Source organism: Periplaneta americana, chromosome 5, assembly GCF_040183065.1.
Source record: "Periplaneta americana isolate PAMFEO1 chromosome 5, P.americana_PAMFEO1_priV1, whole genome shotgun sequence".
NCBI classification, from domain to species: Eukaryota; Metazoa; Arthropoda; class Insecta; order Blattodea; family Blattidae; genus Periplaneta; species Periplaneta americana.
The window spans coordinates 61845920-61861530 of NC_091121.1; the positions used below are offsets into that span (position 1 = coordinate 61845920).

The window sequence follows — 15611 nt, forward strand, 5'->3', positions numbered from 1 at the left end:
GCGGAAAGCAGTCACATCAAATTCACGAGCTTGTCCGATACTAATGTGCAGTAATACACACATAAATGCTTGTATATGAGAGTGAGAAAGATGGTTACCTGGTCAATGCGTCCTGCATAATTATTACCCTTTCTTATAACCCAAATTCATTTTAATCAGTAGGTTTCGATCCTTAACACACCTAGGACATTTCTAATAAGCAAAATGGTTGTAAGACAGATTTCTTTTGAATAATTTCGCAATTATTCTCATTTTATCGCTGATCCATTATCCTATTCAGACTATGATTAGGCCTACTTTCTGCCATTACAGGATTCCATGAATAAAAAATTACCAAATAGTTAGACTGTTTTATTTAGCTCTGTACCTATATGTATTATATTTACAGTATTAATATATTTTCATAGACAGACATTAAAAAATTAGCTATTCATCAAAATGCAACAGGCATCAACACAAAAAAAATTAAAGGAATATAGAGAAAATGGTTGGTCCTTATAGAAAAAATACCTAATTTTAGACTCCCAAAAATTATTCATAATTACAAGAACAGAAGGAAAATATTCCAGAGACGCTCATTAAAAAAACTGGGTAGAAAAATTTATATTTTAATCTTGATTGTATTAAAAAGACTACTTGTAACCAGAACAGGCCATAGGCCCTATAATCAAACCTATGATATAGAATATAGGTAACTTATCATAAAATTATATTGTACCTATTATCTGTAATTGCCCGTAAGAATGCATTTTTGCTATTTCCAGTCTCTTCATGTGTTTCTATGAAGTTTGATGTTCAGTCCCATAAAACAACAATGGTATAGACACCAATTCATAGAATTTTAATAAAGTTTAATTCGAGCATTTTTGCCTATCAAAAAGACTGCGTTTCAATGTATCATAAGACTGCTAAAATCTGCTTAATTTTATATTAATATCATTTTCTTGTCTCATTTCCAACTTCAAATTTAATATAATTTTCACTATAATTGGCTCCTTTTCTTTATAAGCAATTATGTACATTTTTCAAATTGAAATGTATTATATTCCTTAGTAATATTTCTGGACCTACACTTTGAAGAGTTTTTCATTATCTCTCTGGTCATTCGCAAATAAAATTTAATCTTGAAGATTTTGTTGATAAAAAGCCTTTTTTTAAACCCAATTCTGCTATTTTCTGAAGGCATGATCTATACAAAAGATTAAGAAGCATGGTCGATGAAGAACATCATCCTTATTGATCACCCTAATTAATTCATATAAATTCCCCCCCTCCCCAGTATTTACAAAGGCTTTGTACTGCACTTATGTGTTAAGGTTAGTCCCGTCTTAATGCCAAGTCGAAAATTTTCATTATGATATATTACATTAAAGAACTGTATAGAGTAGGCCTATGTTATGTTAAACATATACGAGAAATATAACGTATAGCATACTAAGTTTGGTTAGGACAAGGTGACAAATTTTTTAATTATGTACTGTCGGCTAACCAAAAGAGCAAACAATTCTCATATGGACTAGCCGGAAATACATTCCAACAATTTCGACATGTTCTTGATACAAATACTATAATAAACAGTTTTAATATAACAAAATAAAATGTGAAGCATTGTGTTGCTAAGAATAGCCGTATCATATTAGAGACGGTACATGTTTCATACTAAATTTATCACTTCTGCGAGATATAAATTAATTCAATTCCTTAAATAATCCAATTATATACAACATATCTGTTAATTATACTACTATTTATTCAATTTATACATTCTTGGTCTTGCCAAAACTGAACATGAGTTAGTCACAAAAACAAGTTCTGATTGATATAGGTTTCGAATGTACTATACTATTTTTTATTTTACATAACATTCCATCTTACCTGTTACACATGCTGTAACCGCTGTTGGTTTGTGTGCTGTAACAACGTAGTGATGAGACATTATTCTGATTATTTATGGTTAAATATACAAATTTTAATCAACTTTCGCATATCTGTTCGCTTGTGGTGCTATCGATCTCGTTGTTTCGAGTTGTCTATGTATCGATTTACAGAGCAACCAACATAAAGTAATATAGATATATGTATATAAAATTTTATATACAACGTAAACGTTTTAGAAATACACAAGTGCTTCATAATTATGTGTGAAGGGATGCTTAAATTGAACGGTACATACTAATTTCATGCTCTTCTGATTATGATTAATAATGAATGAAGTTGGTGACACTGCTTTGTCGTCTGCCTATAGCTTGGCACGTGGCTAAGGTGACAGTTCTGAATGGTCTTGTGGCATTTTAGAGGTAAGGTGAACAGGATTGGTGCAAGGTGACGATCACTCCGGTGTGATAGGTAGTTTTCTTTTTCCGTGGCGTGCGACAAGGGCAATAATTGTTTCTTCAATTAGAAAGTGTGACATGGGCTCCCATGACGAGGTAAAACAATATGTTATTTGCGTAAATAAGTAAGTTTTGGAAATCTATAAATGATAATAAGATGGAATAACTTCAAAGTTTTGCATTCATTTGACACTTCTAATGTAAAAGATAAACGCAGTATTAGATAAGGTATATTGGGATAAGCTATGACATTCGTCTGAAAGTATGCGGACTGATTAAATAGTAGTACTTGGCAACTTGGTAATATGTGAAGCAATCTGTCATAGGTACACCTGTTCTTTACAACTTCAAACATTATATCATTTAAACGATTCTTTTATGATATTTTTGTATCTATAACACAGTGCAAAGACAAAAAAAAAAGTACTTACCATCATAAAACTTTTTCTTGTTAAGTCATATGCAATAAAACATTAATCCCTTTACATTTTTATTTATTACTTCAGCCTGAAAAAGTTTGCTCGAGTTTGCAAAGCTGGTTGCTTATTTAGTTACAGATGGGTTCATGTGTAGTTGCTGTTTAAAATTTCTTGGTTTGCAGAATGATACATTAAGTACAGAACCTTTGTATGATCCGGAACTTTTAAAGAGACTAGACTTCTCTCAGAGTTCTACAAAGTTTGATCCTGCTATTTCTGCAAGTAACCCGGGTCAAGGATTGGTTGTAAGACCCCTTTGTCCAGCAGATTATGATAAAGGTGATGCAATTAAATATTACGGTATAAATTTTTAGTAGATTTAACTATGATTGGTCTTTGAAGTACCTTACCTCTTTAAGTTCACATAGTGAAATCATCTTCATTTTATAGCATTAAAATGTTAAGAAGCAACCTTCTAAATGTTTCTGACTTAATGGGTAACTCATGAATTTCTCCATATTATGAAAATAGAAATAAATAATAAAATTTAATTTCAGTTTATAGTCACCGGCGTAGCTCAGGCGGTAATGCGTTTGCCTGCTGATCCGAAGTTACGTCGGGTGTGGGTTCAATTCCCACTTGGGCTGATTACCTGGTTTGGTTTTTCCCAACCGTAAAGCGAATGTCAGGTAATCTATGGCGAATCCTCGGCCTCATCTCGCCAAATATCATCTCGCTATCACAAATTCCATTGACGCTAAATAATCCAGTAGTTTATACAGCGTCGTTAAATAACCAAGTAAAAAAAATAAGTTCATGTAGTTTTATCGAGACGTATGAATTAATTAGTTCTAGTTACTAACACTAAATATTTTATTTTGTTTTATTTCAGTCAGTTGTTTGCAGTAGCCTACAGTTTTCATCTTTATTTTATTTTTTAATGTTAATATTTAAATCAAATTCATATTTTACGCCAGAAATTGGCTGTTGGTTACGATATAAAGGAAACATAATATGTGATGTTCATACGTTTACATATAACAGGATTTTTTTTTTTCACCAGGTTTTGTCTGCTTGCTTGGCCAGCTTACCAAGGTCGGCGATGTCTCCAGGGAGCAATTCCTCAGTATGTAGTAACATTGCCTCTGAAATCGGGAAGTTGAATTCTCAAGGCTATCGTAACTCGTTGGCCCTGCCCAAGCTTTCACTGTGTCGGGAAGAATTCACACAATTCTTATGAAATCTGATATCATTAAGACCTGTAGTTTTATATGAACAAGTCTTTAAATGATTTGTATGCGAGAAAAAATATTGCCAGAGCTGTGTTTATGGTTTAATGGACATACGATTTATTGGCTATTCATTAGGCCTACATACAAAAAAGTAGGAATCTGTCGTGATAAAACCGTTATTTTAGACTTTTGGATATAAGTACACGCGTTAGGTATGTAAACAGACAGAAGAAACTCCTTCACTGGCACCAAGGGTGCAGGAAAAACTTGCCAGTGAATCTATTATTGTATTACTATGATGTCGCGTCGAACTCGTAGACTCTTTGCTACCGAAATGTTACCACTAGTTCACCATGGGACGTGGTCTTCGGCACAGCGGTATGATGATTAATGCAGCAATAGTGGAATATCGGTAGAGGAAATGGGAGTACCCAGTGAAAATCTACTACTGAACACTGTCTTTCCCCACCACAAATTCCACTTGGACCAATCAGTATTCGAACCTGGGTTATCAGTGTGGAAAGCCGGCACTTTCAGTGCTTGGCTAACAGTGCACCCACATTCTCTACATTGGCAATGAGAAATTATAAACTTCAGCGTGTTTATGATAGAATATTAATTTGTTTATGAGACAAAAACATTTTGAGTGCAGTGTGCTGGAATTTGTTTCTCGTCGTCGTCATCCTTCTCCTCCTCCTCCTCATTATCATCCTCGTCATAATCACTATGATAGTCATTTTACATCTTAGGCCTGTTATAGTCCTAATCCGGGTTGGGAAGTTATGTGTAAAAAACAATTTCTATACGATGCGTAAAAATGCGTAATATGTCATAAATGTAAGAAATTCAAAACTTTCTGTAATACATTAAATAAACAAAGTATTAAATTGTTTCCGGTACTCGAGTTCTCAGGCTACCAGCATGCACTACTTGATTCATTCAAGCTCTTTATATTGAGTCGTCGTTTCTTCTACCCTTTGAAACAATATGCTGATACCACATAGTGTATGAGTGTTGCGTAGCTACTCACCGGCTCGCCACTCCAATATAGAGCCCAGAATTTACAAGTCATCAAAGACTGCTGACGGTTTTCATCATGTCCATTTTGTCATGTTTCCCACGATTCCCACTACATATTTTGTGGAACTCTTTATATCATTGTGGTATGGATAGTGTCTGTGAGTAATGCCGACTTCATTTTCCTTTATCCACTGACTGAAGAAATCGTCCTGTTCACAGAATACAATATTAAAGGAGAAAACATAAGCTTTTCTTTCCTTTGGCATGTATTTTTTGTCAGTTAACATATATTGAGAATTATTTGAGGAAGATTACAAGGTGAGCACCAGGCAGTCTAGTACTGAGTGTGCCTCTTAAGCTTTCGCCAGACTGTCAACAGTATTTTCTATCTTGATTATAGAACAGTTATTCTACTGTGAGTTGGACCCTAGAGCCTAGTTGTAAGGACAGAACATACTATGTGAAGGAGAAGCCGGAAATAGCAAGATGAGGTTATAAGAGATGCTATACTTTCTCTTACATTCCCTTGAGAAGTTTGATGAAGATTAAACCTAAGTACATCTATAGTGTAATATTAATCATTCTTCTTGAAAATAAAATATCATACATGGTTTTGCAGGTCGATATTTGGCGATGAAGGCATGCCCCAATACATACTATGTGACAGTAATAGAGGATCTGGAGAAAAATCAGATTGTGGGCTCTGCCACTTTGGTTGTGGAACAGAAGTTCATTCATGAGTGTGCAGTGGTAAGACAGTTTGTATAACAATTCACTAAAAAAATATATATTCTTATTTTTGTTTTCCTTCAGAATTGACAACATATTATCAAAAATAATGTTTTGAAACTTAAATTAGGTGTTAGATAATATGAAACATGGCTCATTAAATGTGATAAAGTAATGAATCTCCGAATAGCTCACTATACAAATTTTAATTTCACATTTAAAATGATTTAAGAGTATTTACGTTTATTATTTTTGCCTTCATTTTACAGGATGTTCAGAAAAAATATTACGAAATGATAAGGTGGATCAAGTATTTTTCATTAAGCAATACATGTCCCATTAAATGATGTTTTGCCCCTCAACCTTCATGGCACATGTTGATAAAGAATTTTGATGTCTTACTTTATTGTCCACATGACGAATTTGAGGATACTATTAGTAAGAGTAGAAAAGTTCTAAGGGTACGTGAAGACTGTATCTGCCAATTGCCTATGAAAATGTGCAGTTTGTCTTGAATGTTTTGCACTGCTACAAATGTCACACAATCAGAAGCAACATTCGGTACATGCCACCTCTATCTTCACAAGTCACCAACGCTGCAAAACTATGATGGGACAAGTTTTCAAATTATGTACAATTGGACATGCACTGCTTAATGGAAAATGTCTGCATTGGTGTTCTACAGTCACCTTATGATTTTGTATTTTTTTTGCATATCTTGTATATACTATATATAACTGGCTAGTTTGCATGTTAATTTTCAATACATTTGGTTGGTTCAAATGAAAGTCAGCCAAGGCTTACTATGTGCAACAGGAGTATGAGCCGAAGTTCACTTTAGGAGCAGTGATTATAGACTTTCTATTGGTAGTTGTGCGTGGCATACCTGTCATTGTTGCTCTGAATAAATCAATAAAGAAAAGTGAATGGTATAAGATGGAAGCTTCCAAAAGTGAACAGAATGCTATAATTATTTTTTGACTGCAAAAGGGCGCACACCTGCTGAAATCCATCACAGAATGGTTTCAGTATATGGAGAGATATGTCTAGAGAAATCAGTTGTAAGGGATTGGTGTACATGGTTCTGATCTAGCCGAACATCTCTACAAGATAATTTATAACCAGGGCAAGCACTCAAGACTATCATGCCAAATTCAATTCAACATTTTTATGCTCTTGTCTGACAGAACAGGGAATTACAAGAAGCGAACTTAGTTTATTACTGCATATCAGCCAGGGAAGTATCCATAAAATTCTCCATAAACACCTGCAATATTGCAAAGTTTGCATGCAATGTGCCACTTTCTTTAACTGCTGAGCAGAAAGCCGAACATGTGAGAATTTGCGAATAGAACCTCAGACGATACCAAGTGCTCAGTTCTTGCATTGGATTGTGACAGGTGATGAGTCCTGGTGCCTTCATTTTGAGCCACACCCCGCCATTGGTCTACCATGAAATGGAAACACACCAGATCCTTGCTCTAAAAAGCTCAAGCTGAAAGAAATGCAGGGAAAGTGATGTTATCTTTTTTTTTTTTTTTTCGATTATTGAAGTTCATTGCTAGTGGAATTTCTGGAATGTGGACAAACGATCAATACCCGTGGTATACAGACAACTTCGGGCATCTTAGACAAATTATCATGAATAAACGTCCAGGTCTTTTGAAGAAGAGTGATTTTACTCCATGATAATCTTCAAGCTCACACTGTCAGATTAAGAAGGCTGAGTTGAAAGGCTTCGTTGAGAAATACTATCACACTTTCCTTACAGCTCAGACATTATCTCCATGCGATTTCCATATTTTTTGAGATTTGAAGAAAAATCTGAAGGGAATCACATTTCCATCGTGGAGAGCAGTACAAAATGCTGTTCACCATAGAGATTCTATGAAGCTGGTATCAGTTACAGTGGGTGAAGTGTGTTAATAACCATGGTGAGTATTAAGCAGTAACTTTAAATTCGTTCTTTATATTAGCGATGGCCAGGTTTCATTAGAATGAACCAATAATTTGAAAAGAAGAAATAATTATTTATATTTTTAAGACAATTAGGTTTAATAATAAGAAATGTTTCAATAGAGTTACCATTTTGGCACACTCTGTAAATAAAAGTTTTTGTCATAGTAAGAATTTGATGCATGAAATTACTAGGGGCTAGATGCAGAGTAACACACTAGCTTAATATCCAGTTTGTGACTATCTATTCCAATTGAGATTTTTAAAGAAGAGGTGTAGATTAGACTTTGGGCGAGAAAGGAGTTCCTACTTGTTGGTCGTTACAAACATTTTTTTCACTTGTTTTTCATCCTGTCTTTCAGGAAAATGCTTTTTTTGCAAGATCGTGTTTTTTGTTGTATTTATAGCTATTGTCGGTAGGCATTGAAAGTTAGAATTCCTACACAGAAACTTGTTGCTAGAGAAACTATTCTTCATAACATAAAACTATACTGAAATAGACCCATTACAGTGCACTTATTGTTACTTAGTTACCATTACAATATAGTTTTGCGAAAGCTTTGGAATAATATTCCTCCAAATTTTCAATGCAAAATATATTGTATTTGAAAATTTAAAAATATTGAAATACGTTGAAATTTAACACAGGAAAGTCTTACCATACATATTCCGAAGTGATACGGTGTTAAAAGTTATGTAATCAAGATGTATTAAAATTATGATCATGCAAAAAAATGTTGTACAATACACGTTTGTGAAATGCATTACAAAATCTCGGAAACTGAAAAACTCGCTCTCGATTTTGCAAAAAACACTTCTCAACTTTGTATCTTAATATACTATTACAGTACTTGAGATGATTAATGTAGGTAGCTTCAAAATCGGTCATCATTTAGCAGTGTAAATTATGTGAACAGTCATGCTCATGAAATTTATGAGCTAGTGACAGTGAAATTGAAGGAAAGGAATATAAACTCACAATTACTGCTTTCTGCTTACAGAGAGGACGCCTAGAGGACGTAGTTGTGAGTGACGACTACCGTGGGAAGCAGCTTGGCAAATTGTAAGTATCTGTCTAGATTACATTTTAGTCTATCATGAATGTCTTATGTCAGAATGAAACATGCAGTACATATATAATATGAATGTTACAGGATTATAACAACCATCACACTGCTTGCCCAGCATCTTCATTGTTATAAAATTACACTCGACTGCAAAGACAGAATGATTCAGTTCTACACTGGGCTAGGTTATCGTCTTGAGTCTGGCAGCTCCAACTACATGCAAATCCGCTTTGAAAACTCAAAGTTGTGACAATCAAAGTTGTGAGAGACTTAGTTCTCCTTCTTATGGGGAAGGACCTACAGGAATGATCAAATGTGTGTCAAAATTAACATTTCTTTTTCATTTTTAGCCTAAAAATACTTCATAGTATTGACTTCATTTGAGCGAAATTTTAAGGTCGTTAGAAAGAAAATAATTGATTCTACGCCATTTTTAAATAGCCGCTGCACTCCAGTCCCTTTACTCTGTGCTCAAACTTCTTCGTTGAATATCCAGAGTTTTTTTATTTTACATTTTTCAACATTTAATATGTAATATCTCAGACAATAATAGAGATAACTGAATAACATTTTCTGGGCATATTCTCACATTATGCATGAATAATTCTGTATGAGGAAATTGTCAAATTGCAAATTAAATTATGAGTTAAAAAATTTTCTTTAGAATAAGGCATTTTTTGTATTTTTTTATGTCTGTGACTGTACCACAAGGGGCAAAAGTGAAAATGTTTTAAGTTATTGAAAAGCCTTCATACATTGATATGAAGCTATGTTAGGGAAATAGAGGCTGTACTTAAAATAATATGAGAAAAGAGATTTCTTGTAGGTCCTTCCCCTTAAATATAACGACCTCTGGTTTAACTTATTGGTAAATATGATTTTTTTTTCCACTACAACATTCGTTAGACAATATTCAAGAATGTATAATCAGAGCATGTATTTCCAAGACCAAAAAATTCCAGTTCTGAATATATATTTTTTTTTCTTCAGACTATTAGATTTTGAAAATCTCAGTTCTCATGCTCATTATCTGCTATTTTCTGACCAAATACAGTACAAAACTTTCATGAAGAGCACAGCATGTTTCTTTGCTAAGACGCATGTCTCAATTGTTAAGTTTTGAAATTACATGCAATTGGTTGTAACTTTTAATAAGAATAAACTTACAATATGAAATTTCTTTCCCTGGAGTTGTCATGTGTAAACATATATGAAATTTCTGCAGTATGCTACTATTATGTGAATGATTGTATTTTTATTAGGAATAAAAAATGTAACGTGGCAAGTTTTCCTACATGTATTACGTAGTTTGATTGCCAAGTAAATAGCTATTTAAATTTATTATTTTTGACTTTGTTTTAATAATATTAATTTATTTATATTATTTAATCATTTTAGTACCCTAAAGTTGTATCGTAATAATTTAGATTATACAGTACCAGTATATGGATATAATTGCATAACCTTCTTTAGACTTCTCGAAATAGGGTACAACCTCACTTCAAATTCGCAATAGTCAATTAACGATAAGAGCTTACTGAAAAGTATTAGTTCTATACACACACACACACATATATATATATATATATATAGTTCTATGCAATTGTTAATTCTGATTTTAAGATCTTATTCTTAAGAACCAGGCAGCGAAACTTGTTGTCCGATGAAACAGATTTTCTGTTACTTTACTATAAGTATGGGTTTGTTTACTTGCTTGTGAGTAGTCATGGTCAGCTGTGGAAAGGGATAGGCAGAGACCACAGATTTTCGTATGACATGAAGCGTAAAATGAATATAGTTATTTCTGGTAATGTAATATAGTAATGAAGTTGGTAGGCAAATTAATTATTTCAGTTTGGACTTAAAGACTGAAATATAAGAATTATTTAAGCATGTCAGTAAACTGCTGATTCAGAAAACTGAAAAATAATAGTTACATGATTCTTATTCATTGTTTGTAAATTTAAATAAATTATTCAACCCAGCAAATATTGTGCAGATAAATGTTGATAATGTTAATGCATTCACAGAAAGGATTAAAACAATGAGTTAATTCAAGGATATAGAAAGTACTGATTGCAGTGTAGCATTTGTAACTCTGAAAGAAATAGTTTTTAAATAATCATCCAACACTTTCAATGTTAAAGCTGACGTGATTGAGGCATTACGAGCATTACCCTGAATGTACATCTGCTGTGTTGAAATGTGTCTGGGTTCCTTGTGCATCTGTTGATACAGAAAGGATTTTCTCAATGTATGATTTAAATGTTAGTGACCATAGGCACAGAATGAAAGGAAGTAATATTGTCACTGCTGCTATGCTTTCATTCCACAAATAGGAACAGCAGATGTTACATAATACAAATAATGTTTTTTTTCTCTCTCAGTGTTATGAAGTTGTGTTTAATTTTAATGTGTAGAACACATTGTTGTATGAAACATTTTTTATCATTACTTTGATGCCTAATATGTAATATATGGTCCACACCTGTGGAATAACAGTCAGCGTGTCTGGCTGCGAAACCAGGTGGCCCGGGTTCGAATCCCGATCGGGGTAAGTTACCTGGTTGAGGTTTTTTCTGGGGTTTTCCCTCAACCCAATACGAGCAAATGCTGGGTAACTTTCGGTGCTGGACCCCGGACTCATTTCACCGTCATTATCACCTTCATTTCATCCAGATGCTAAATAACCTGGATGTTGATACAGTGTCGTAAAATAACCCAATAAAAAAATAATAATAAAAAATATGTAATATAGGGTTATTTTTCTTACGTAAAACTCGCTTTTTAATTTATGCGAAATTATAGTGATTATCTTACAACTAATTAGAGATAAAGCACGAAATATAATATTCTTTCGAGTTCAACGGGAGGGGGGGGGGCATGACCCGACCCACACCGCCTTCTATTGTACACAATAGAGGGACTTTAGAACACAGTTAACCTAAAACCACTTGCCTCTCTCCTATCGGGCACTAAGTTTCGCTCCCTGTTAATAACACAGATTACAATATCATGTATACATCGAGAAACAGCGATGTAATATAAAATATAACTTGAGTAGAATAAAAGAAATATAAAGTACGAAAATGTAGTTTATAGTTTCCATAACCAAGGCTATGACTAGAGATATGAAATTAGAGCATTAATTCTTTTTGTACTTATAGCAAAAATGTTTTAAAAAATACCATTTTATACAGGTCATTCGTTATCTCATGAAACCAAATGCATTTGTGTGCTGTAGCTCATAGTAAGAATCTTATGGTGGGGGTAAGCAAGCCAGCTAGCTTGCAAGTCGAAGCATAGTGAGGGAGGGAAGCTTCTCAGTCCACTTCTTCCTTCCCCTCATGTGCAGGTAGGTTTCACGACATACCGAATGGCCTATACCCTATTTGTGTCTCCCTTCACTCTTGTCCACGAATGATATCCATGTCCATGTCAGAGAGCATCAGAGTTATACTCTGTTCACGTGCTCTGTAGCATATGAAAGCAAAGTTCAATATTGCACTTTACAAAAACAAGATGTATTCAAACTGAAATTAAAATAAAAGTTTATGTATTCTTCAAAATAACTTGTATTTCACTGAAAGTAGAATTTATCACCTTAAAATCTCAATGTTTCTTTCGCACTTTAAGCCTCGTGGCATGTTACAATCTCAAGCAGTCACATATTCGATTGTCCCAAATTTGTCTTCCCTTTTAGGCTGGAGGTGTAGAAGTTGTTCGGGTACCCTGCTAATATTCATCCTCTTTTAAGTGCTGTATTCAATTCAATCTGTAGTCCTGAACAAATTCCAAAATTGACTGCATATATAATTCTTTTAAGATGTTTAAGCTCCTTTTATGATTCAAAAGTTTTTATCATATATTGCATCTTTGCTGTTATGAGTTGATGCTGCTTCATTTCTTTATGGTCCAACCCTCAATACCATAATATACTAGTAAAAGTCTTGCCAAAGTTTTATAAATTTTGAGCCAAGTGTGCTTCGCAATAATTAAAAGTATTAACTTGTTGAAGAACTGAATTATAGACATAAATTTTACTTCTGAGATGGTCTTTTTCTAGAGAAAATCATAACTAGAGGTATGAAAATATAGCAATTGCGATAAAGGCAATAAAAATAAGAAGCATGCTTTTTACTCCTTTTTTCAGTTTGCTTTACATTTCATCATAATTGTAACACTTTGAAGCCAGTTTCATTGCCATGACTATTACACTCTTACTACGTCATACTACTTTTGACCAATAATACGGTACGAAAGGACGTATTTCAACCAATCATGGCTGCTTATCGCACAATTTTATCGCATCCCTAGCATTTGTTTAATTTTATCACGTCCCTAGCATTTGTTTCTTTGTTTGCCAACATTTGAAACTGCGCTGGTCTGGACGTCAAAATATATATATATATATATATATATATAAAATTACAAACCACTCCAGTCGATGCACAGCAGTTTCAAATATGACTCGCATTGGCATTCAAGAACAAGAATTAATAAAAATCACTTATCATACCTATGCATCTTCTGAAATCCGATTTACAAATAAATGAAGAGCACCATTCGGAAATCCTGAATAAGTTGAATATACCATTTTAGGCCTAAATCAACGAGTTCCACTTCTATTACGCACACGTCCAATATAACATCAATTGAACCACCAACCATATTCAAATTTGAAAATTGTACATTCAATAATTGGTATAATCCTTTTAAAATTGAGGAGCGTTTTTGCAAAAGTCGATAAATGCAGAAATCAAGATTTTACAGAAATTACACTAAGTGACAGGATCTATTGAGTTTTGAAAAAAACCTGGAAGGTTTGGTAGTCTCTACATACGGTATGAATCAAGCTTTGGTAAATCTGATTTCATAGATCGATTCCAGAGGTAGAAAACATACGATATCCATATGTAAATCACTTTCGAAAATTTTTGCATCTATCGACTTTTGCAAAAACGCTCCTCAATTATTCATTCGGAAATTCTGAATAAGTTGAATACACCATGTCGGCCTAAATCAACGAGTTCCACTTCTATTACGCACACGTCCAATATAACATCAATTGAACCACCAACCACATTCAAATTTGAAAATTGTACATTCAATAATTATTCCTTTTAAAATTATTCATGTTTATTTTTATGTCATCGTCTTTAATTAAAACTTTTCTAACACTTGTGTATATTAGTTAGGTTATGTTATACTGTAGCTTCTGCTATATGATATTATGGATAGTCACGTATCGGAGATTATTTAATATTAAGATTTATTGAAAATCATCTGTCAAGTGACGTTCATTACTAGGATTCGGATAATTGAAGTGGAATGTTGCATTTTAATAAAAATGAAACTGAATCAACAAAGCCTTCTTGACTAGTAACATTGCCATCATATATAATAGATCGAGAACTTCTCGACGAGAAGGCATTGCTCACTACTGCCATCTAGCATGCATCTAGCGTAATATTTGTAATGTTGAGATGGTACAATAATTCATTTGAAGCAGGGGCGTATTTTGCGAGCTACCGGCGGTAGCCCAAGGAAATTACAAAAGAAAAAGTTTATAATATAACATAATGTAATAATTTTGTATTATTAGTTTTACCATAGTAATTAAAATTAAAGTAATTGTTAGATATATTTTGTGTAATAATAGGGTCAGCGGTAGCCCAAACCCTTTAACCAGTATACGCCACTGATTTGAAGACAGTTGTATTTTCGTAAGTCAATTAATATTTTATTGTATTGGAGTACTTCGTTACTTCTAGTCTTTATATACTTTCTTCTAATCGTGTAATAGTCAATTAAATCCCACTCGAGTTTTGATTTTCTCTAGATAAATCAAAATGTCTAGTGAGATTACTGTTGATAAATCATGCATGGTGAGATCATGCATTTACTTTTACTAATTTAATTGAAAATTCGTTCAAGTACAACCTTAAATTAAATTTTTTCCATAAGGAAGGTAGTACCCAAAACCCTCCAACAGCCATCATTGTATCATCTTTTACAAGTAGGTCGTATCCAAAGTATCACAAGATGAAGGTATGTATTACTATTTTTCTGAAATGTCGCAAGTCACAAAACGATAATTTTAAAGGGAAGCTGAAAAAAAAAATTTTGCTCTTACTTTGTTAGTTTTTGTATTCCATTTTTATGCTTCAATTGATAACCAAACCGGAGTCAAAACAGTGCACTGGACTTGCATTTTCTTCTTAAATATTATTAGATCCAAATAGCAGTAGATGCACTGGCTCAAATACTGTACTGTTTTAAAGTTAGCTGAACTTGCGTCATTGAAACCTGTTTATTTCATAACAAAGGACAATAAAATGTTACACTTGCTGGATTGTAGGTCTCATGAATCACATTACGAGCACCTCAAATCTATCATAATCTGTTTTAGAAAAAAAAAAGTACATTTATGTGATTTAGTTCTCATATACAGAAGTATAGTGTAATATGTAGCTAGTGGGAGATGTATGCAATGGAGAGGGAAAGGAATTTACTACCCTACCCCATTATCTCCTGACCTAGTTGTCTCATAAGTGGTGCCTTCTTGGTATCACTTATGAGGTTCAGACCTGTCTTTGGACTGTTGACTAAACAACAACAATACAGAAGTACCCAAGTATAATCAACATACTATTCCTTTTGATGTCATGTCTTGGGCCGTAATTTAATACAAATAAATTATGTTATGTGGAAGACATATACTTGCTTCTTAAATTTTACACAGTAACTAAAATAACACCTGTTTTACCGAAAAATGTCTCGGGTAAAATATCGACTTCATTCTTCCTGGTATCTTTTTGTCTGTTCCTTGTCACATTCATAATGCAAATGAAA

The 15611-nt window shown here is 33.5% G+C and overlaps 2 protein-coding genes across 4 annotated transcripts in view; one reads left to right on the top strand and one right to left on the bottom strand.

Moving 5' to 3' along the window:
• Positions 1-2199, bottom strand: part of pic (DNA damage-binding protein pic) — a 43634-nt gene extending 41435 nt beyond the window's left edge. The window contains exon 1 of one of the 2 annotated variants that reach the window (XM_069825811.1): positions 1876-2199. In XM_069825811.1, coding sequence (XP_069681912.1) covers positions 1876-1936 — 61 coding nt within the window. In that variant the 5' untranslated portion in view covers positions 1937-2199. The remainder of the gene's footprint in view (positions 1-1875) is intronic. The other variant, XM_069825812.1, reaches the window with a different exon arrangement.
• A 91-nt stretch (positions 2200-2290) lies between these two features.
• Gnpnat (glucosamine 6-phosphate N-acetyltransferase) lies at positions 2291-11846 on the top strand. 2 transcript variants are annotated; one of them, XM_069825826.1, is made up of 6 exons: positions 2291-2429; positions 2935-3091; positions 3816-3878; positions 5624-5754; positions 8691-8752; positions 8844-11846. In XM_069825826.1, exons 1-6 carry the CDS (start codon positions 2412-2414, stop codon positions 9004-9006), a joined length of 594 nt encoding a protein of 197 aa, XP_069681927.1. In that variant the 5' UTR covers positions 2291-2411; the 3' UTR covers positions 9007-11846. The 2 variants fall into 2 exon arrangements, with proteins under 2 accessions (XP_069681927.1, XP_069681928.1); XM_069825827.1 differs by lacking the exon at positions 3816-3878.
• The last annotated feature ends 3765 nt before the right edge of the window (positions 11847-15611 follow it).

Excerpts from the sequence above, each read along its gene's own strand:
- Gnpnat (XM_069825826.1), top strand. Across the intron at positions 3,879-5,623 it reads CTCCAGGGAGCAATTCCTCA|GTCGATATTTGGCGATGAAG; the intron begins GTATGTAGTAAC and ends ATGGTTTTGCAG. Across the intron at positions 5,755-8,690 it reads TCATTCATGAGTGTGCAGTG|AGAGGACGCCTAGAGGACGT; the intron begins GTAAGACAGTTT and ends TTCTGCTTACAG.